The 22,477-nt window shown below is 39.4% G+C and overlaps 1 protein-coding gene across 8 annotated transcripts in view; it reads right to left on the bottom strand.

The window, feature by feature from the left end:
* Nucleotides 1-22,477, bottom strand: part of SORBS2 (sorbin and SH3 domain containing 2) — a 382,944-nt gene that overhangs the window by 146,525 nt on the left and 213,942 nt on the right. For all 8 annotated transcript variants that reach the window (XM_089669587.1, XM_089669588.1, XM_089669590.1 and 5 more), the window contains exons 4-5: nucleotides 8,270-8,319; nucleotides 4,279-4,371 (exon numbers count right to left, since the gene is read on the bottom strand). In XM_089669587.1, the coding sequence (XP_089525713.1) occupies nucleotides 4,279-4,371; nucleotides 8,270-8,279 (103 nt within the window). In that variant the 5' untranslated portion in view covers nucleotides 8,280-8,319. The remainder of the gene's footprint in view (nucleotides 1-4,278; nucleotides 4,372-8,269; nucleotides 8,320-22,477) is intronic.

The following is a 22,477-nucleotide window of genomic DNA, read 5'->3' as shown; positions in this document are numbered from 1 at the left end:
AAACTACATCCAGACAGTGAAGGGATATCTCCTTCTGTTGTACTGGGGCTAGACAGAAAGATGGAAGCACAATGTCCTGGTTAAGGTGAAAGGCCAAAACCACCTTAGGAAGGAAGGAGGCTCTAGGCCTCAACACAACCTTATCCCTGTTTTAGACCAGAAGTAGTACTATACAGAACATTACAGCCAGCTGCCTCATAGAGGTGAAGGTGTCAAGGAGACAACCTTGTAAGTGTAAAATAAGGGAAATGCCGAGAGCAGCAAATTCAAATCCCATGAAGTGACAGGCGAAGTCACAGGGGGAGCCACATAAGAAACACTCTGAACATAGGTCTTAATCGATGCAATGAATGAGAGGCTAGCAGTCTTTGTATTGCAAATGCCAAGATCTGCCTCTTTATGGTTCTCAAAGCCAAATGCTGATGCAGGCCTATTTGCGAAAAGGTCAGGATCTGGCCCAAAGAAAATTTTTTGGAAAGTTTATATCCATTGCACCAAGTGAAGTAAGACTTCACAGTGCGATGCTGGACTTTGTGGGAATAGCTTTTAAAATTATAGGAATCACAGATTAGGAGAGGTCCTGTCTCCCAGGACCTGGGCTTCAACAACCATGCCATTAAAGCCTGTGATCATGAAGCAAGAGGGTAAATCGGTCCATGGGAGTCTCATGAGGTCAGAATGCAACATTTGTCTGGGCCAATTCAGAGCTATGAGTATTATCAGAAAGACCTTAATTTTAATTCCATGAAGAAAGGCATATATCAGGTTTAATGGATTCGACAAAGCCACAAAAGCATTCCCTGTTTCCTCCACAGGATCCTTAGGCCTGGAGACAAACCTGTTCTGTTTGTTGGTTAACCTGGAAGCCAGAAGGTCCACATCCAGCATCCCCATCTGTAACACAGGTCCTGAGGATGTCTGTCCATTGTCCCTGCCTTGAATATAAACACCAGACAAAGTGCCAGGGCATTGTCTGACTAGATCCTAATTGGATGGCCTTCTAGTCAGGATATTCAGTGTTGTAGTGACAACCAAATCACTTGGGGTACTATAATGTTGATTGAGAGATGGGATTCCTCTAGGATCAAAGTCCCCTGCACCAACAAGGTATCTAGAATTCTCCCCAGCCTGTCAGGCTGACAGGCCAGAGACAACTTGGTCCTCTGTGTCAAGAAAATCAGTTTGTCCACAGACTGAACTTATTTGTCCCATGATGACAGGATGTTGACTTATTGAGGTCTGGAGTGGAACTGGGCAAACATAACTGTCTCGTACGAAGCTACCATCTGCCCCATGACTCTTTTACGAAAGTGAAGAGTCAGGAAACTCTTGGACAGAAGGGTCCAAGATTGGGAGCAGAGTCTAAAGTTTCTCCTGGAGCAGAAACACTCTGGCCTTAGCTGTGTCTGGATTACACCCAGATAGTCAAGTTATGAGTCAGCTCCAATGTTGACCTCTGAAGGCTCCAAAGGGTTGACAAAGCTTTATAAGGGTTTTCACATGTCTGTTTAGGCAGGAACTGTGTCAACAGTTCCTTCAACAGCCGGTCATCCAGATATCCCACAATGGGGATGCCCTGGTAACGTAACAAGGCGAGCACAGGAGCCAAAGCCTTGGGGAACACATGAGGTGTGGAAGATGAGCAAAATGACAAGGCCATGAATTGGAAGTGTTGGGAGCCCAACGAAAAGCAAACAAATCACTGATGCCCTGCAAAAATGGGGACATGCAAGTAAATAACCTTGAGGTCCAAAGAGTTCAGAAAATCTCCCTGATAAAGGAAAGCTTTAACAGACCTCATGGCTTCAAGGTATTTTTGGGCCCAAATAAAGACATTCACATCCCTTAGATCCAAGATAGAATGGATGCCCTCTTTTTTTGGGAACTGTGAAAAGGATGAAATAAACTACCTGAAGCCTTTCCATAGAAACTTCTTAATTTAGAGGACCTGCGATGGCTGCATGGATGTATGCTTATCTGTGCAGTGATACAGGAAGGTTAGAAGACAAAAACCAGGGATGGGGCTGACAGTAAAATTAGTTTTTAGCCTTTGCTAACTACTTCCTGTACCCATGCATCTGAGATTTTTTTCTGTCCATGTGTCCTCAATGGCTAATAGACATCCCCCCACTATGCAAAGTGGTGGTGTTCCTTCATGCCAAGTATGACTTGTTTGCACGTTTGGGGGATTTAGAGGCCTAGGGTTTGTGGTGGACTCAGCCTCCTAATGTGAGTCTGTCCTTGGGTTGAAGCCTGGGGTAATGAAAATAACTTTTAGCCTTGGGAAAGGGGATGAGTCTTACTAGCTTGAGGGTCTTCTGCTCAACACCTTTGATGAGAGTCCAAGGTAGCCCCAAATAGGTGTTGAGGGAATGAAGAAAAGCACTATTTACAAGCTTTCTCTGCAGTTCAATATTTCAAAAAAAGTGTGCTCCAGAAGGTCACTAGTAGGAGACTCATACAGTAAATAAGACAGAGGATATCCCCTAACCCATCTATGTAGTAGTTTAGGTTTGCTGGCATGAGCTCCATCTACTCCATAAATAGGGGATCAGTGTGGTGGGAAACTGGATCCTTTTTCATAATTTTAGTCCATTACCCTAATATCTGACAGACTAACATCTCAGCCAGTTGCAAGGCAGGGCCTGTCAGAGAAAGCAAGGTCCCTGCAAGTATCTCCAAATGATTATCTATGGGTTTCTTCCTCTGCAAGACCCATCAGTGCTTTATTAAGATGGGACATTCCTGGGTCGATGTTGGGAATAGCCCACGTCTTACTAAATGACCCCTCGAATGGGCATTGTACTGCTAAACATTTGTGAGGTGTAAACAGTTTATCAGGTGTTCCCCAGTCTCGGTACAGGACATCTGGAAGTAGCAAGTCCATTGAAAAAGATTTAGTAGTCCTAGGTCCACTAGGGGATCCTAGATAGGTAGCAGCATTAGTGGAAACTACAGATTGCCCCTCCATTTTTAAATTGCTATGTACTGCGTAAATAAGAACATGGTTCTTCTAAGCTTAGGAGTTATATGACAACAGCTTGCAACTCCATATGGACAACATCATCCAGGAAATATTTTGGACACTCTGCATAAAACAATTTGGTCCACAACTACTGTAAAACCCTCCTGGGTTTGAAATGAGGAGAGATCCACAACCAAACACAGCTAAGGAGGAGTCCAAGGAATGTAGGGACTCAGGCTGGGGACAGTGTTCTAGGCTGTCACTCTCAGGCCCTTGAAAGGAAGTACTGCAAGCAGACCTAGAACAGTTAGTGGATAATGAGCCAGAACAACCCAATACAGTGGTTTTAGAGCCCAGCAATACACCATGAGGCAGAGACAACTTAACTCTGAATACAAGGTAAAACCTTAAGAACTCTCAAATTGGCTGCTGGAAGCAGGAGAGGTTCAATAAACAGGCGTGACCAGGTCAGGGTACAGCTATTACCCAGGATACACAGAAAACTACACAGAGAAAGAACAACTCAAACAGAATGTGGAAAAGTCTTGAATGAAGAAAAAGTGGCCTTAAAAATGGTTAGTAAAAAAACACTTTTCTCAATATAAAAAAGGCATCCTGCTAGAACACAAGCAAAAAACGGAGGTATGCTGGGACTGGGAGAGGTTATACCAGGCTGGTCACTGTTGCCAGTGTTCAAATCTCACAGTAGGTGGCAGTATAATCCAACTGTCTCTGCATCATGTGTCCCTCAATGAACAAGAAAACAAATGTTTAATTACTGTCCTTGTCTTTTTGGAGAGACTGTCCTTGCTTTACATGTTGGGTTACCACCATCACCGAGACAGAAAGCCAGAAATATACTCTGACCTTTTCCACTTCTATTAAAAAAAAAAAAGATGTGACTGGTGTTCCATTTCAAACATTCCGGGTACACCTTTTCCCTTCCGTATTTGTATTTTAAGAGGTGCACTCTTTCAGGTCACAAGTGCCAACGCAGAGTGGGTCTGTTTTTCTGAATGCAACATATGGCAAGCCATTTCTCCAGCTGACTGTATATGATATATCAAATGAAACAATCAGTCAATGGTTTTAATAGGAAGTGCTGAAAACGTAATTGTTATGGTTTAAATCAAAGATAAACAAAGAGGAAAGGAAAAGAAAGTGTTGTCCACAGCCACCAAGCAGATGTTCATACACTAGATAAGCGACGGACAGATGTGGGCAAATACCTCCACTTTCCTTTCCTACAGCCTTTATACAAGAGGTGCATAGGTTGCTTAATACCCTTCATGTGGCTTGGTTAGTTTCTATACCTGAAGTCAAAAGATTTGGAGAACTTTGCACCCTCTTCACAGCTGTTAGTGTGACAGACATTGCAGCACGTTTACGAGCACATCCACCGCTATCTGGAAGCACACAAAGTGATAATGATGCAAGCCAAACACAGACATAGCAAGCACATGCAATGTAAACACCGGTACAGGGTGGCTTGTCAGCAGAAAACACAAGTTTGTTACATGGAACGTGCACATCTGTATGTGTAACTTATACATTCTGATGAGCTGCCTGCTGAATCTTACAGGTCAGCCTATGTGTGTACATTAGCCATATGGTAAATAGCACACATTGTATCAAAATGCAACACATTTCCAAAATATAGGGCTTCCAAAATTCTATTTTCCTAGCCTATTAGTAAAATGATTCTTTATCCACTAAAAATGAATGCTTATCTAAACCCAGCCAAAAATGTAATATATTGGAGCTTATGTCCTCAGATGTGGTGGCCTCACTTCCTTTTCTACCTGGTGATTCTGCCAATAACACACTTCTTCTCCTAGGCTGGCAACGCTCATTCACTGTACTGTATTCAGTGATGTCACCCTGGAATGCTCTCCGCTTTTGGATTACAAACATCTCCACCTTTCCTCATCTCCATTACACTTTTTAGTTCACAAAAGACTAAGCCTGAGGTGGCTGATAACATTGTTTGAGATTTCAGTTTAGTACAAAAGAAGTTATGAGGATTTCTAGCAGGATCAATTACCATTTTGTTTGCACTTGCAGAAAAGGTTCTTAGCCTGAAAAAAACCAAAGCAGCCACCATGTCTAAGGATGGGTAAACCACATAATATTAAATATTTTGCTCTTGGGTTTAGATATATTTTTATGTGATAGTTTAATCTGACAAATTGAAGCAAACACTAGCAGCTTGGATACCTCAAGGAAACTGGTGGTATGATTAGTGAAACAAGGGGATAGTAAATTAGGGTGAAAGGGTTGGATGGTGCATGGTAACTGAACCACAAGGTGTATATAAGTAAGCATTTATCAATGGCACAGATGTTCAAGCTTCCCATCAATTTGTGGAGCAACAGTGAAAACCCTCAAATCTGCAATATTAAAAATAAACTATTAAATACGAAAATAGGTATGTGCTACAATAATTGTGTGTCAAAAAAATAGATAATGCAGTATACTTTCAACATCATCTAACAAATGATGTTCCTAGACAAAAAACAATATATAGTGAACATTAAGGTGACAGTCCCGTGAATATATATTCCCGTAGACCAAAAATTTGCTCTTTAACCAAGTGCAGACAATATGTGAATTGTTCACTCACCCAAAAAAAAATGACCCTAGTTAAGGTGGTCAGATACGCTTTGCGATCATAAATGTTGGCGACCAGCAACAGGCTCTCCTTGATCAGACCTCCTGGTCTCCTAATAGGGGATGTGGATCCATATAACTGTGTCTTAAAGAGTACATTTGTGTTGCGTTTAGCACTAAAAACATTACTAGTCACGGGATAGTGGCAATAGTTTATAAAACGTTGTATGACATTACACTTCACTATGGATGGTCACTGAACAGTCATCAGACAGTCCAGCTTTCTTTAGTTGTTACAGGTTTTTTCAGTGTTGGGCAGCTTCTGAACGTCTTACCTAAATCAGGTTTGGTAATTTCCGAAGAGATCTAGTAATGACCTGCATTCCTGCTGGGTGACCTGTGCAGGCTGGAGTAGTCACAGCAATGGACAGCACCCTGCAGACTCCACACACAGCAATGTGAATCACAGGTCATTACTAGAACTCTTTGGGAATTACCAAACCTGATTTAAGGCGAGACGTTCAGAAGCTGCAAATGCAACACAAATGTACTCTTTAAGACACAGCTATATGGATCCACATCCCTTATTAGGAGACCAGGAGATCTGATCCAGGAGAGCCTGTTGCTGAACGCCAATAACAAAGCGTATCTGACCACCTTAACTGGGGTCAATTGTTTCTAGTGAGTGAGCAATTCACATATTGTCTGCACGTGGTGAAAGAGCAAATTTTTGGTCTACGGGACTATATATTCATGGGACTGTCACCTTAATGTTCACTATATATTGTTTTTGGCTAGAAACATCATTTGTTAGATGATGTTCAGAGTATACTGTATTATCTATTATTTTGACACACAATTATTGTAGCGCCTACCTATTCACGTATTTAATTGTTCAAGTGTATTTCACTTTTTAGGGGCAGCTGCTAACCTCTTTTTGCCTGGCTAAGTTCAGGCAACACTTATTATTGTTTGGTTATTTAGTCATTTGGGCGTAACAATATTTCAATTACTTATATTAAAAATAAAGTGCTGAAAAGCATGAGCTTTATTATTTTATACCACTGTATTCCTGTTTCATGTTTAGATTTGGCCTTTCTGAAACAATTCTTGGTGGAATAGACATGGAAGCCCATAGTAGAGTATAGAGAAAGCACATTAAAGTTATTACATGTACTATACTTTTCAAAGTGCACTTCACAAAATTAATTGATTCTTTTCCAAACTGGAAAGTAATCAATATATTATTTGCAAAAATATAAATAAAAAATAATGAGGATATGCGTTGTACATACACTTTCATGCTATGACTACGTGGCAGAGCAAGCTGGGAAAAAAACAAAACAAAGAGTAACATATTTAAAGTCACTTGGTCAAAACTATGTTGGTCAGATCACTGCATGAGTTACTAACAATGCTGGAAGTAGCTCTAGGTCTCCTATATATTAATAAGATATACAGTCAGCTCTTGGACGTAAAGAAAAAAATATATCTCTAGAGAGTATAAATGTTAAAAGGACTGTTACATTTTTAGAAATAAAAATATAAAAAGCACTATTACAACCTTCTCAGATATAATGCACTTGGGAGAAAAACAAATTCGTTTCAAAGTAAAAATATTTTGCAGGAAAAATTGACAATAAAATATATACCAAGGTCTGAATGCTTACATGCTGAGTTCAATCAAAAATAGAAACATATGAGTGACAGCCAAATAGGTGCAAAAACATGACCCCCTTTTATATGTCATTAAATGTGAGGCTATAATAAACAATTTAATTTAAAATGTAAGGATTGAAGAAACTTTTTTTTGACATCGGGGGCAAAATTTTGAAAAGGCAGATTCTAAAGTAGACCAAACCTGTGCTACAAATTGAAACTACTTTAAACCCCTTCACCACACTTGCAACCTAAACTACTAAGAAAAGTTGTGCTGTATTTACCATACACATGGCTGATGGTAAATGGCGAGAGATCTTATCAGACAGAGCCTCTGATTGGCTAGCTCTGTCTGAATATCATCAACTTTTCATAACAGTTTAACTGGTAGACAGCTGGGGACATAGTAAAATAGCTTAGCTTTTAGCATGGGCTGTGCCTTCTTTCATTAAAATACTATCACTGAATGTAAGTATTGCAGAAATGAGAAACTAAACATAATGAACACTAAATAACATTCTAAACAAGCGTACATTTCTTTTCATTAAAAAAAAAAAAAAAAACAATTTTATTAGGCATTTTACCTTCGCAAAAAACTATAATATATTATATACTTGTTTAAAATGTATTTAAAGTGAGAATTAATAACTTACTAAACCGTTTTAAAGTGACTATTTACATGCCCATGCAGGGGAAAGTAACAGGGTGATTTACAACGTAACATCCCCCTACCCCCAGCAGCATATGATCACTTCTCTTTCACTCCCCCATTCCCATGTGACTGCACTTTACCTTTATACCAGTAATCATTGAGTATTTGTTTTCACTCCCAGTGGAGGAGAGCAAAGGAAAGGTGAGTGCAAGCTGTAGTGGAAGAGGGAGAGTCGAGTGACCCTGGTTACCCTTCATAGGTAATGAAAAGGGTCACTTTGAGGACTAAAAGATGCATTCATTCGCAAACAATATGGCAGATATTAATTCTGCCACCTGTACCAAAGTAAGCATCCACTGTAAAATGAGTTAAATTAATCATACCTGTATTCATCTTGGTGCAGCAGGATTTGGTGAAAGTGCCGTCAGTTTGCCTGTTGATGAAACAAATATTGAATTCAGACAAATGTACATGGCCATTTGCAATAATTATACAATCTAAGATGATGGTTCTTATCAATTGCTACTTTTATCCTTACAGCATACTCTTCTATCTCTGCCTCCTCACTGGATTTCCTCCACACTGCGGCCAATCACTCCAGCTGCTGTCAATCACAAAACCAGTACAGCGCTGTTATATGACTGGTGTGATGATCATGGATACTGGCTGGTGACAGCATGTTAAAATAATTCAATATTTTTGACATACAGTGGGGATCGAAAGTTTGGGCACCCCAGCTAAAAATTTGTATTAATGTGCATAAAGAAGCCAAGGAAAGATGGAAAAATCTCCAAAAGGCATCAAATTACAGATTAGACATTCTTATAATATGTCAACAAAAGTTAGATTTTATTTCCATCATTTACACTTTCAAAATAACAGAAAACAAAAAAATGGCGTCTGCAAAAGTTTGGGCACCCTGCAGAATTTTTTAGCATGCACTGCCCCCTTTGCAAAGCTGAGACCTGCCAGTGTCATGGATTGTTCTCAATCATCGTCTGGGAAGACCAGGTGATGTCAATCTCAAAGGTTTTAAATGCCCAGACTCATCTGACCTTGCCCCAACAATCAGCACCATGGGTTCTTCTAAGCAGTTGTCTAGAAAACTGAAACTGAAAATAGTTGACGCTCACAAAGCTGGAGAAGGCTATAAGAAGATAGCAAAGCATTTTCAGATGTCAATATCCTCTGTTCGGAATGTAATTAAGAAATGGCAGTCATCAGGAACAGTGGAAGTTAAAGCAAGATCTGGAAGACCAAGAAAAATATCAGACAGAACAGCTCGCAGGATTGTGAGAAAAACAATTCAAAACCCACGTTTGACTGCACGATCCCTCCAGAAAGATCTGGCAGACACTGGAGTTGTGGTACACTATTCCACTATAAAGAGATACTTGTACAAATATGGTCTTCATGGAAGAGTCATCAGAAGAAAACCTCTTCTACGTCCTCACCACAAAAATCATCGTTTGAACTTTGCAAATGAACATATAGACAAGCCTGATGCATTTTGGAAACAAGTTCTGTGGACCGATGAGGTAAAAATTGAACTTTTTGGCCGGAATGAGCAAAGGTACGTTTGGAGAAGAAGGGGCACAGAATTTAATGAAAAGAACCTCTGTCCAACTGTTAAGCATGGGGTTGGATCAATCATGCTTTGGGGTTGTGTTGCAGCCAGTGGCACAGGGAACATCTCACGAGTAGAAGGAAAAATGGATTCAATAAAATTTCAGCAAATTTTGGATGGTAACTTGATGCCATCTGTGAAAAGCTGAAGTTAAAGAGAGGATGGCTTCTACAAATGGATAATGATCCTAAACACACCTCGAAATCCACGGGGGATTACATCAAGAGGCGTAAACTGAAGGTTTTGCCATGGCCTTCACAATCTCCTGACCTCAACATAATTGAAAATCTATGGATAGACCTTAAAAGAGCAGTGCGTGACAGACAGCCCAGAAATCTCAAAGAACTGGAAGACTTTTGTAAGGAAGAATGGGCAAAGATACCTCAAACAAGAATTGAAAGACTCTTGGCTGGCTACAAAAAGCGTTTACAAGCTGTGATACTTGCCAAAGGGGACAGTACAAGATATTAACTCTGCAGGGTGCCCAAACTTTTGCAGACGCCATTTTTTTGTTTTCTGTTATTTTGAAAGTGTAAATGATGGAAATAAAATCTAACTTTTGTTGACATATTATAAGAATGTCTAATCTGTAATTTGATGCCTTTTGGAGATTTTTCCATCTTTCCTTGGCTTCTTTATGCACATTAATACAAATTTTTAGCAGGGGTGCCCAAACTTTCGATCCCCACTGTAGTTGATTGCAGTTACACTGCTGACCAATGTAAAAGCAATGTTTTGAACTATTATGAATGAGTTACATTCATAACATTTAAAAGCGTGATTCTTGCGAGCTACTATGGTGTATTTTATATATACATATCTTTGTAAAGTGGGTGAATAAAATTAAAAAACACAACCATAAATGATAAAATATATAAATAAGTGAAATACGTGCAAAAATATTTACAAATAATTATTTGAATGAATAAATAAATAAAAGAATAATACAATTCAAGTAAGTGGGTCACCTACACCATACACATACTCACATACTCATACACGTGTCTCAATAAACAAAATCAATATAAATATCTGTATAAAATTAATAAATAGAATTCAGAATAATTTCAAATTACATTTACGAGTCCAACTTTAGTTTGCATTCCTACTAAAACTGCACCAAACGGGTTCTGACGTCACGACGCTTAAAGGAAAATACATGGCAAGTATAAGGAGTGTGGCAAACACATAGAGGATCCCATAATATTGCACATAAAAGTGATTTTATTATGTTTATCATGTGAGTGCACTATATTTTGCTTAATACAGTTGGAAGAAAAAGTATGTGAACCCCTTGGCGATACGTGGAGTTTTGCATGAATTGGGCATAAAATGTGCTCTGAACGTCATCTAAGTCACAACAATAGAAGAACACAGTCTGCTAAACATAATATTACACAAACATTAGATGTTGCCATGGTTTAATTGCACATAACATGTAAACATTCACAGTGCAGGGAGGAAAAAGTATGTGAACCTTTGGACTTATTAACTGGTTGACCCTCCTTTGGCAGTAATAACCTCAACCAAACGTTTCCTGTAGTTGCAGATCAGACCTGCACAACGATCTGGAGTCATTTTGGACCACTCCTCTTCACAAAACTGTTAAAGTGTAGCAATATTCTTGGGATTTCTGGTGTGAATCGCTCTCTTAAGGTCATGCCACAGCATTTCAATTGGGTTGAGGTCAGGACTCTGACTGGGCCATTCCAGAAGGCGTATTCTGTGCTGTTGCAGTCATTGTTTTGTTGAATTACTTGTATGCTTTGGGTCATTGTCCTGTTGCATCACTCATCCTCTGCGGAGCTTCAGTTGGCGGACAGATGGTTGTACGTTTTCCTACAAAATGTCTTGATAAACTCTGGAATTCATTTTCCCATCAATGACAACAATCCGTCCAGGCCCTGAGGCAGCAAAGCAGCCCCAAACCATGATGCTCCCTCCGCCATGTTTTACAGTGGGGATGAGGTTTTGATGTTGGTGTGCTGTGCCTTGTTTTCTCCACACATATTGTTGTGTTTTCTTCCCAAACAACTCAATCTTGATTTCATCTGTCCACAGTATATTTTGCCAGTAGTGCTGTGGAACATCCAGGTGCTCTCTTGCAAAATTCAAACATGATGCAATATCCTTTTTGGACAGCAATGGCTTCCTCCATGGTGTCCTCCCATGTACTCCATTCTTGTTTAATGTTTTCCTTATTGTAGATATGTCAACAAACATGTTAGCATGTGTCAGAGATTTCTGTAGGTCTTTAGCTGACACTCTGGGATTCTTCTTTACCTCATGCAGCATTCTGCGCTGTGCTCTTGCAGTCATTTTTACAGGATGACCACGCCTAGAGAGAGTAGCAACAGTGCTAAACTTTCTCCATTTGTAGACAGTCTGTCTTACTGTGGACACATGAACATCAAGGCTTTTGGAGATACTTTTGTAACCCTTTCCAGCTTCATGCAAGTCAACAATTCTTGATCGTAGGTCTTCTGAGAGCTCTTTTCTGCGAGGCATGGTTCACATCAGACAGTGCTTCTTGAAACCAGTAAACCCAAAACAGGTGTGTGTTTTTTAAGGGCAGGACAGCTGTCAGCAACACATCCAATATCATCACACTGATTGGAGTCAAGGTTGGCTAACTCCTGGCTCCAATTAGCTCTGGGAGAAGTTATTAAGCTAGGGCCTCACATACTTTTTCCTCCCTGCACTGTGAATGTTTACATGTTATGTGCAATTAAACCATGGCAACATCTAATGTTTGTGTAGTATTATGTTCAGCAGACTGTGTTCTTCTATTGTTGTGACTTAGATGACGTTCAGAGCACATTTTATGCCCAATTCATGCAAAACTCCACGTAATCCCAAGGGGTTCACATACTTTTTCTTGCAACTGTAAATACTTTTAAAAGGAGATAAGGCACTATATTTTTACTCTTCAATTACAGGACACATATGCATATGGAGAGACAAGTCAGAAAGGAGTAAAGAGACCCCCTAGAGGAAAGAGGGATAACTCCATCCATCCAACTCCAGGAAATAGGTCTCTAGGAAACAGCAAGACCCCCTGCTGGAAAAAGGGAAATACTCCACTTATCCATCCATCCATCCATCTGGGACAGGGATATATATATATCAACTCATCTCCAAGTCCATTTAAAAGGGACACAAGCTGTTTTTGACCACACTTAACGGTTTGGTCATATACGTAAGTCAGGTGAGGGCATATTGGTGAAGGAGCACACAAGTTAAAGTTTTAGTGTACTTTTTTTCATAATTTTCACTATTGGAAGATACAACATAAATCACGGATTGTTTTGAAATAAGCACGCAGCTTTAGTAGGAATGCAAACTATAGTTGGACTCGAAAATGTCATTTAAAATTATTTTGAATTATATTTATTAATTTTATGCATATATATTTTTTTGTGCATATTTCACGTATAAATTTATTAGTGGAGCGTGACACTTTGTATTTGATTTTGTTTACATTCATAATAGCTGAGATTTACTATTGTGTGCTGTGATTGATCCACAGCTATCACATGGTACAGAGTGCTATGATTGCCCCAGGTACCACGTGATAGCTGCAGGCCATTCACAGCACCACTATAGGAACCACAGCTGTTATGAATGAAATTCATTCACAACAGCTTTGTTGACATTGTCATTATGTGATCGCATAGTGATCACATGATCCACTGACTAATCAAAGTAGCTACATATTGAGAGCCACAATCCACTGTGTTTGGTGGATATAGTGGTCATGGGAGCGTTGTACCTTTAACCCAGAAGTGGCTGGATGATGTACTGTATATGTGTGTGATCCAGCCTGCCCGTGCCACCCTGCCATAGTAATTGTCACTGCATGTGTCTGCTGTGAAGTACATTAAAATGCATCTGTGGTACATACTTATGAGTAACGCTATATAGTTATTTATGAAACGAGATAGTTCTACGAAATAGTGTAAAAATTACAAATATTAAAACGTACCTATGGTTCAAATGTAAGATGTAAAAATGTATATTCATTTCCATATGGTATTTCAATTATTTCTAGCCTACTCCCATTAGTGTGAACAATCTTGAAGTTTGTAAAATTACTTTGTGAAGATCCGCTCACATATACTTTCTGCAATTCTGTGACATATATTCACTATGTTCTGGGTGTAGGAAGTGCAGTGTCACAGAATTCACAGAGACTGCCTTATGAACTACAGAGGAGCTGAGAGGAGGAGTTTCAGGAGGTGAAGTCAATACAGGAATCACAAGGTACCATGGGACATTTGTTCTGGTGACAAGGGGTTTCCCTCACTTTGGAGTGATTTCCCTACTTCCTGTTGTGTTACAGGACTGAAAAAAAATTAAAGTTCATCTTGTGGAATAGGACAATAAATGAAGAAATAAATTGTGGCTCTACTTTAACAGACCTTCATGAAACAAGTGTTTAATAGGCAGTGATACAAAGCATTAGCTGATCTACACAACACACAATGAGCTATGAAAAAGATCATTCTTGTGCTTCAAGTATGTCGTTTGGGGTCATTCATACCCACCAAGCATGTGTTGGGCAACAGGCATCCTATACCTACATTAGTAGGCACTGAGAAACCCTATAGGGGTGTTTCAATAATATTATCTCACTTCAATAGGAAATCTATATGAAATGGGTTTGTTGTTCTTCTAAGCAGATAAATACTGTTACATTATATAAAGATCCTCACAGGATACTGTTGAAATCGTTTTTAATATTACATGTAGCAATCAATTGCTACGTATAATTTTCTTCACTTTAGAGCCAAGTGGATTTCTCCCGTGTAGCCAGAAATCAACATATAGAACTGTTAGTGCCTATTACATGTATTACTTGGCCACAATTCAGCAGAGAAATAGGCAACATCTTTACCTGTTCATCATCACAGCAAAAAATACCATGCAGGAACATGCTGTCTATAATTTTACTTAAACAGAAGTAGAAAATCCATGTCATAGTATAAGAACACAGAAGTGCTTGTTTAAGCGGAGACCCAGGATTCCAATGGAAATAACACACTGAGCCAGGTACATAGAAAGACAGTAAAGGAACGAACTGTGAGCCAAATAGAAATGAGAGGTTTACACTTCAGCTGCAATTTTCCTAACATTATTTTCTCCAAATGCGGTTGGACTCCCAATCATATTCCTTTCATTTTGCTACATATCACAGCCAGTATAGCATAGCCAATTATATTTGAAATCTGCATACAACCAGTAGTTGCACTGGCATGGGGCAAATGGCCCCTTTTCTTACTCACTATCATATCTGCAAATTAAACCTGTCACTAAGATAAAATGGTCATAGCTGCAGTGCAATATACTTTCATCGGTAACTTTATTAGGTACACCTTGCTGGTGCTAAGAAAACATCCCCCACACTATTACACCACCACCACCAGCCTGATCCGTTGAGACAAGGCAGGATGGATCCATGCTTTCATGTGGTTTACGCCAAATCATGACCCTACCATCTGAAATCGAATTCCCATTCTCCTCTGAACTCTGACATCGACAAGGCATTTTTGTCCACATAACTGAAGCTCACTGGATATTTTCTCTCTTTTAGACCATTCTCTGTAAACCCTACAGATGGTTGTGTGTGAAAATCCCAGTAGATCAGCAGTTTTTGAAATACTCAGAAAAGTCCTTTTGGCACCAACAACCATGACACCTTTAAAATCACTTAAATCCCATTTCTTCCCCATTCTGATGCTGAGTTTGAACTTCAGAGTCGCTGCCATGTGATTGGCTCATTAGAAATTTGTGTTACCAAGCAACTGAAAAAGTGTACCTAATAAAGTGGCTGGTGAGTATATATCTGCTCACATTCAGTGGTTGTAAATACCCTGTAAATACTGGTGTAGATATTTACATGATCTTACATGTTTATCTAAACAAATCAACATACAGTATACTACTACAATTAGCAAAAGAGAAAAAAATCAGAAACTGTCAAATCAAAGGTCTACTAACTCTACATTCTTTACAACAACCCCTTTTTAGTAGATGGGTAACTGCTGCGATATGATGGTCTACTCAGTTGTGAGAGCCCTTCTTGTCTTGTAGCAGGGTAAAAACTTAGTCCCAAGTGGTGTCCCCTCTGGGCAGAATGGTGGTTTCAAGGAATAAAACAAGACAAGCTTCTTGCCTTGACTGACTGTCTAGCCTTATGGTTATAGGCACTAAATGGAAACGCAAGGCAAAAAACTTAGATAGTTGAAATACACACGTGAATTATTGAGTTGCCATATATTTTGTTATTCTGTTCAGCTAGTTGTGTAACTTACACATCTCGGCTACAATGCCATGCTTGCCAGGCAACACTACCATTTCCTTTTGAGCATCCTGTGTTACCAGCATCATCACACTGCTGTCATCCTAATTATCAAACAGGCAGGAGACACTCAAAATTGCAAACTTGAAACAGGAAGCTGTTTTGCCACCTTACAAATTATGAGTGGCAGAGATGTTTGAATTACAAGACTCAAAGCTTAAAGAGCACCAGTTCAAAAGCACAGAGAAAACCAAAAAAGCTTTAACGATACACAAAACAGCCAAACAGCTGAGTGCTTAAATTGACTCATGAAGCAGATGTCAATGAAATCTTAAACGTAAGGCTTGCGAAGAAGTTGGATGGGGCAGAATCATGCCAGTGAAACAACTTCAAGCTGTTTTGGAATCCATAATAAATTTGGTCTGGCCCTCGTTTTGATTTAAGCTCCTGGGTACCCATTAGAGGGTAGCCTTGGTTGCATGTGAGCCGCCCAACCACAGCCAGTGAGCTTTTTCTTGTTTACAAACATTTTTATTGAGGGATAGACTGCAAACACAGCACAACTTCATGAGGTATAGTATACATCAAGAAAAAAGCACATAAGTAATAAACAGTATTATAAAACACAATCATGGAAAAATAAAGTTGAGGTACAGGAATGAGGTAGGCAGTAAGATATGCAGAACAACCACGCAACCAACAAAGATTCAATACCAATTAATTTATTATAGTCCATCAGTCGAACAGTAAATGCCGATGTGTATTCCAACCATCCCATTTTCTGTTGAATATGTGCATCCTATCCAGCAATGTATATTTAATATGTTCCTTGAGCATCACCATATCGACTCTCCGCAAAAACAGAGGTCAAAGGTATCACTGGTGACTTCCAATGGAGGGCAATGGCTCATAAGGTCAATGAGCTTTTTTGATGACTTAATGACTGTCTTCTTTTCCTATGTCTCAGCACCAAGTAAATCAGTTCATTACTGTATGCATTTCAACTGTGTTTTAGCTATTTGCATGGACAGTTAATTAGTAACCAGCACAGAAATGCAGATGCGTTGTTAGTGGCCATACTGGGAAGCACATCTGTCATGGGACGCAGAGCCCAGACCAGAGAGTATGGGGAAAGTGGGGGGCACAGAGGGCATGAACAGCCAGTCCTCAAATGTAACTGGAAAGAAATGGTCAGGATATATGATTTAGGAGTCACAGTGCTCTCACACATAGTATAATACAACACCAAAGAATGCAGGAATGTTAATTGGATTCATTTGAAGTAATGTGTGAATCCTGGGTGAAAGTTGAATGGAGTTTGTGTCTAACAGACCCCTTAGTGACTAAGGGAGTGAGGGTTTGATGCACTTATCACCCTTGTCCTCTGAGTGCGCTTGCAGCTGTTCTCTTGTGCTTTTGTGACGACATTGGCATTTGTGAGATGCCAGGGCTTTACCTCCTTGTCCTTATACCAGTACTTATGACCTCTTCTCTTTTGGCAACTGCAAACAGGCTACAGTGCTCTAACCTTCGTCTCCTTATGTGTTTACTAGGACTCAGGGAATTATTGTCACAATCTTTGCAATCTACCAGAGCTCATAATTGATTAGGGGAAGGCCACCATATTACAGGAGACTAACACAACTCACTTACTTTATTTGAATGTTAGGTGACTAATACCCCCCAAAACAAATTCAGGTCATCTTTGCTCACTTATATGCTGGCTGGATCCTTTTCATTCTCGTAAAGTTTTTTTTTTCAATCAATTTTTTAGGGTAACAAGTGCTATGTAGGCCTCTTGCTAGGAGAGCTGGTCTACATAGCAGCCAAAGATAGGTCTCGCCACATAAGAAAAAGATAACCGTTCACTGAGACCTTTTCAACACACTTCCTCCTAGACACTCAACAATCAATGCTAGGACTCAAAAGGGTTAATTACTAAAACTGGAGAGTGCAAAATGTGGTGCAGCCTGTATAGAAACCATCAGCTTCCAGGTTTTATTGTCAAAGCTTAATTGAACAAGAAGAAGGTAGAAGCTGATTGGCTACCATGCAGAGTTGCACCAGATTTCTGCACATGCTCAATTTGGTGTGTATTGCTAGAGAGTTTTTTTTTAGGGGAGACTGTATGTGATCAGCACAGGGCCAATCAGTGCTGTCCAGACAGAGGGTCAGGGATCCTGCAGCCTCATAGGACAATTAGGGGAGAATGAAAACTTCTATATGCTTTAACCAGTGCTCTGCTGGACACTGATGAAAATCACAAGACTGATTTAACTGTTGATGAGAAAAGGAATATAGCAGTTTATATTTACTAAAATAATTGCATTTCCATGTTGAGTGTACTGTGGGGGACAAGATATAGTGAAAGCAGGGTCCTGGGTTTAGTAGCACTTTAATTTAGTCCAAGTATATATATGCACTAAAAACAGTTTTATATAATCCATAATATTATTTCCTCACATTGACATTGACGTTTAAATCAACCAGCTAAAATGTCAAATCAGCTTAATCATGGGAATGCCCAACCTATGTGCTGAAATGGAGAAGAGGCTTTGAACATTCATTGGAAATGCAGGTAAATTAAACATACTGGGCAACACTATAGCTACTCGGTGCAATGGTTTGGGTCTACAGTGGTTTGCTATTTTTCTCCTGCACACTGCTTCAATCAACAGCATACTTCCCACGTAGCACTGTTGATTACAGCAGTATGCAAGGTGGTGCTTCAGACCAATAGAACTCCAAGCTCCTGCATGGCCTGAAACAGTCATGTGTAAGAGCAGTGGTTCAATTCTCCAACATAATGCACAGGGTATTTTAATCCATACTGCAAAGTGCAGCAAGTAAAAAAAAACTAAAAACAGGAGAATACTGATTTCTGTATATACAGCCTGAATTCATTATAGGAATAAATGCAGGAAGTTCACTTGGGATTTAACTAGTTGTTGTCCTTAGGCGTACTACACAAGCCTTGCTGTCAAAATGACTTGTTCTATATCACAGGAGCAGATGTTTTTGCTTCTGTGTAATAGATACCCCCCAGAATAGTGTCTGAAGTGTCGGAGTTACAATGTAGCAATATTATTGCTTCATAGTAACTGCCCTGGTTTATTCATAGCATATGGAAGGGTGGCCTGTGCTCTGCATCTGATATCAGATAAAGCAACCTTGCAAATTAAAAAAAAAACTGTGTTCCCATTTAATCCCTTATCAAGTCTTTCTTAATGTTAACCATCCCTAATTCACTTCTTCTTTGCCTTTACTTTTTAGTTTAAATTTTTTTTTCCTGTTTCTTTTATTTCTATTTTTTTCCACTAATACTTTTTTCTCAATTTTGTTCTCATTTGTTTATTTCCTTAATTATTTTAGTGACATGTTAAACAAAAAAAAAGCACACATTTCATTTGCAAATTACTTTGTCAAGCATTCTAATATAAACATGATTTTAGTGTCATTATAAACAGAACAAAATTATAGAATACAATGTGCAGTTTTTAATCAACAGATTGAATTTTTTCCCTTTTGTCTATAGACTGCATAAAAAAAAAAACACATTTTCAAGCCATTATTGTCAAGAGAAAGAGCCTTGTTTCTCCAGAAAAAAAAGTGAATGTATTACTTTGTTAAATATTGTCGAATATACAGGTGCAAGAGCTGACATTGTTAATGCAGTCAGCCTTCTTATGATTTTTTGTTTTACTTGGTGATTATAATCTTCACATATGATATGTTCTCATCAGCCACACATTTTGTTGGCAGCCTTTCATTTCTATAGCATTCTTTAGGGCCTAAACTACACAGGAAATGTTTTTTTTTTGCAAACTAGGTTGTTTTTGACTAAAAAGCAAGGCAGACATATGCAAATACACGTCAACTATCAATTGACCAAGACAAAGAAATTATAGATATAGCTGCAATAATAACACCATCCTCAGCAACATACACTCATTACAGAACTGTATTTAACAGTAGTATGACATTCATTGTTATAGTGTCTAAAACATATCAGGTGTCACAGTAAATGCTTAGGCGAAAGCCCTTTCCCTGTGGTTTTATACATAGAATAAGAAACAAACTGGCAGAAACATCCTGCAGATAGAAAAACAACAAAAATGTATAAAAAAATATTAATAAAGAATGCAGCATTCATCCTAAGAGAGTGATTAATACAAAAAAGTCCATTCACCTGTATCAGGAAAGAAAATGGGTTATTGGTCAAGGCAGCAATCGAGAAAGAAGTATACTTGTCCCAGTGGTGAGGTATAGACAAATTTTAGGTCAACAGCACCGACTAACATTCCTATATATGGGGCCAGATACCAGTGATAGCAGGGTGTCACTGGTATCTTGAGTATCAAGCCAAGGGCCCCAGAGTTTATAGAACTTTTTGGGACACCCTCTATCTTTATACATCAATTTATAAAATGGTAAGGTATGATTAATAACCCTCTTCCATAACCTAATGTGTAGGGTCTCCGTATGGGTCCAATTGAGTACTATAGTCTTACGGGCATAATAAAGTAAAAGGCGAAGGAAGTGCTTAGAGATGGCAGACATCTCTACATCCTGAAATATTCCCAATAGACACCATTTAGGGCCACAAATATTGGGAAGGTCGAAGGTATCGGAAATTAATGCCATCACCTGTGGTCAAATCCGATTAAAACCCCAAACCATATGTTAATAATTACCTGTCTCACATTCATATTTATGACAAATGGGAGTGTCCCTCTTACGCATTTTTAACAAATGGGCCGGAGTGTAATACACTCTATGCAAACAACATAATTGAATAAGCTTGTCTTTGGCTGATGTCACAATCCCAGAGTTAAACAACTCCTGCCAATTTTCAGGGATAAGAACAGGAATGTCTCTCAACCACTAGATGTGAATATGAAAACGGTGGGAATCTGGTCTGTACAAAAGCAAACAATAATAGCAGGAGATCAATCCTGAGTGAGCTGGATGAAGAAGGGCTCCTTCAAGTTTTGAGTTAGTAAGGAAAACATTACGGAGACCAATTTGAGCCTCCTCAGCACATCTAAGTTGTGCATAGTGAAAGGACAATTGCATGGAGACAAGCAGGGGCGGACTGACCATTTGGAAACTTGGGCACTGCCCAAGGGCCCGGGGTCAGTAGGGGGCACCATGAGATGCCCCTGGTACTTTTTTCATAGGCTTTTTTGAGTTTGGGCAACGACACTGGGGCCCCATGATCCCCAATTGCCCGGGGGCCCCATGAGTTGTCAGTCCGCCCCTGGAGGCACATAACTCATGGAGTAGTTGCACAAAGGATTTGAAAGTGCCCTCCTTATACAGCTGGTGTAAGTAGGTAGCCTCGTCTTGCCCATAATCGACCACAGGGGAGAGAGGCGAAATGTGGTAGTCGTGGATTATGCCATAGTGGTTGATTAGGAGAGCAAATATGGTCTTGTTCAGCTAAGGCAATAGAACATTGTTTATAAATGTGGAGGGACAAACTAAGAATAGAGACACCACCAGTAGTATGTAAGGATTGTCTAAATAGATAGGGTTTCATAGGAAGAGACTATTGCAGCTTCCGTTGCAGCTGCTTCATTGTTCAATTGTGGGAACATCCACCAGTGTACATAGATAAGTTGGGCGGCATAGTAATACAATCTCAAGTTAGGAAGTGCCAAACCTCCCCTATTAGCGGGCGGTTGTAGAGTGGTTAAAGAAACTCTAGGGGATTTTGGATGCCACAAAAGGACGCGAGAATGGAATCAATTTCTTAGAAGATTTTTTTGGAGAGAAAGACTGGGAAATTGGCCAAGATATATAAGAATTTAGGAAGGAACACCATCATAAATAAATTCACCCTTCCCAATAGAGATAAGGGCAGCTTAATCCATTGAGCAACCTTGGTGCGGAGGATGGAGATACATGGTGCTATATTATTGTCATAGAATTTGGTCAACGGGAGTTGAATTTCAATCCCGAGGTATCTAAATTTGGAGGTGAGTTGTAATGGGCAGTCAGAGGGCAAACTAAATGCTGGGATCTCATCTAGGAGGAACAAATTAGATTTAGACCAATTAACTTTGAATCCTGAGTATTGCCCAAAATGTTGGATTAGGGTAAGGACATTAGGAGCAGTAGTCTGAGGATCCGAGATATACAACAACATATCATCGATGTAAAGTGAAACATGTTCTTCCAGAGTACCAAATGAAATTCCCCGAACCTATTCTATGGTGAGTGCAAACAGCAGGTGGTTAGAAATTTACCCTGATGCAAGCTTTTGGAGAACCTGAAACAGATAGGGCCATTCTATAGAATCAAACGCCTTATGTGTATCAAGTAATATCAGTGCTCTTGGGGAGTCTAGTAGACCTTCCGGGAATAAATCCCATCTGGTCAGAGTTTACAAGAGAGGTTATAACTGCATTGAGGTGAGTAGCTAGGATTTTGGAAAGTATTTTGAGATCTTTATTAGAGATATCGGCCGATATGATTCACAAAAATTCAGATCTTTATGAGGTTTGGAGATTAACACTATCAGAGCTTCCCGCATCAAGGGGGGCCTTATAAAGAATAATTAAGCGAGGCACAAGTTATTCCTTGTGGGCCAGGGAAGGCCATCCAGACCTGGGGTTTTGTTTTTAGCAAATAGACCCAATATCATATCAATCTTCTCAG

The sequence above is a fragment of the Staurois parvus genome, unplaced genomic scaffold, assembly GCF_062004578.1.
Source record: "Staurois parvus isolate SC_StPar_1 unplaced genomic scaffold, SC_StPar_1.0 ptg000080l, whole genome shotgun sequence".
NCBI lineage: Eukaryota > Metazoa > Chordata > Amphibia > Anura > Ranidae > Staurois > Staurois parvus.
This window is presented reverse-complemented; position numbering and strand designations above follow the sequence as displayed.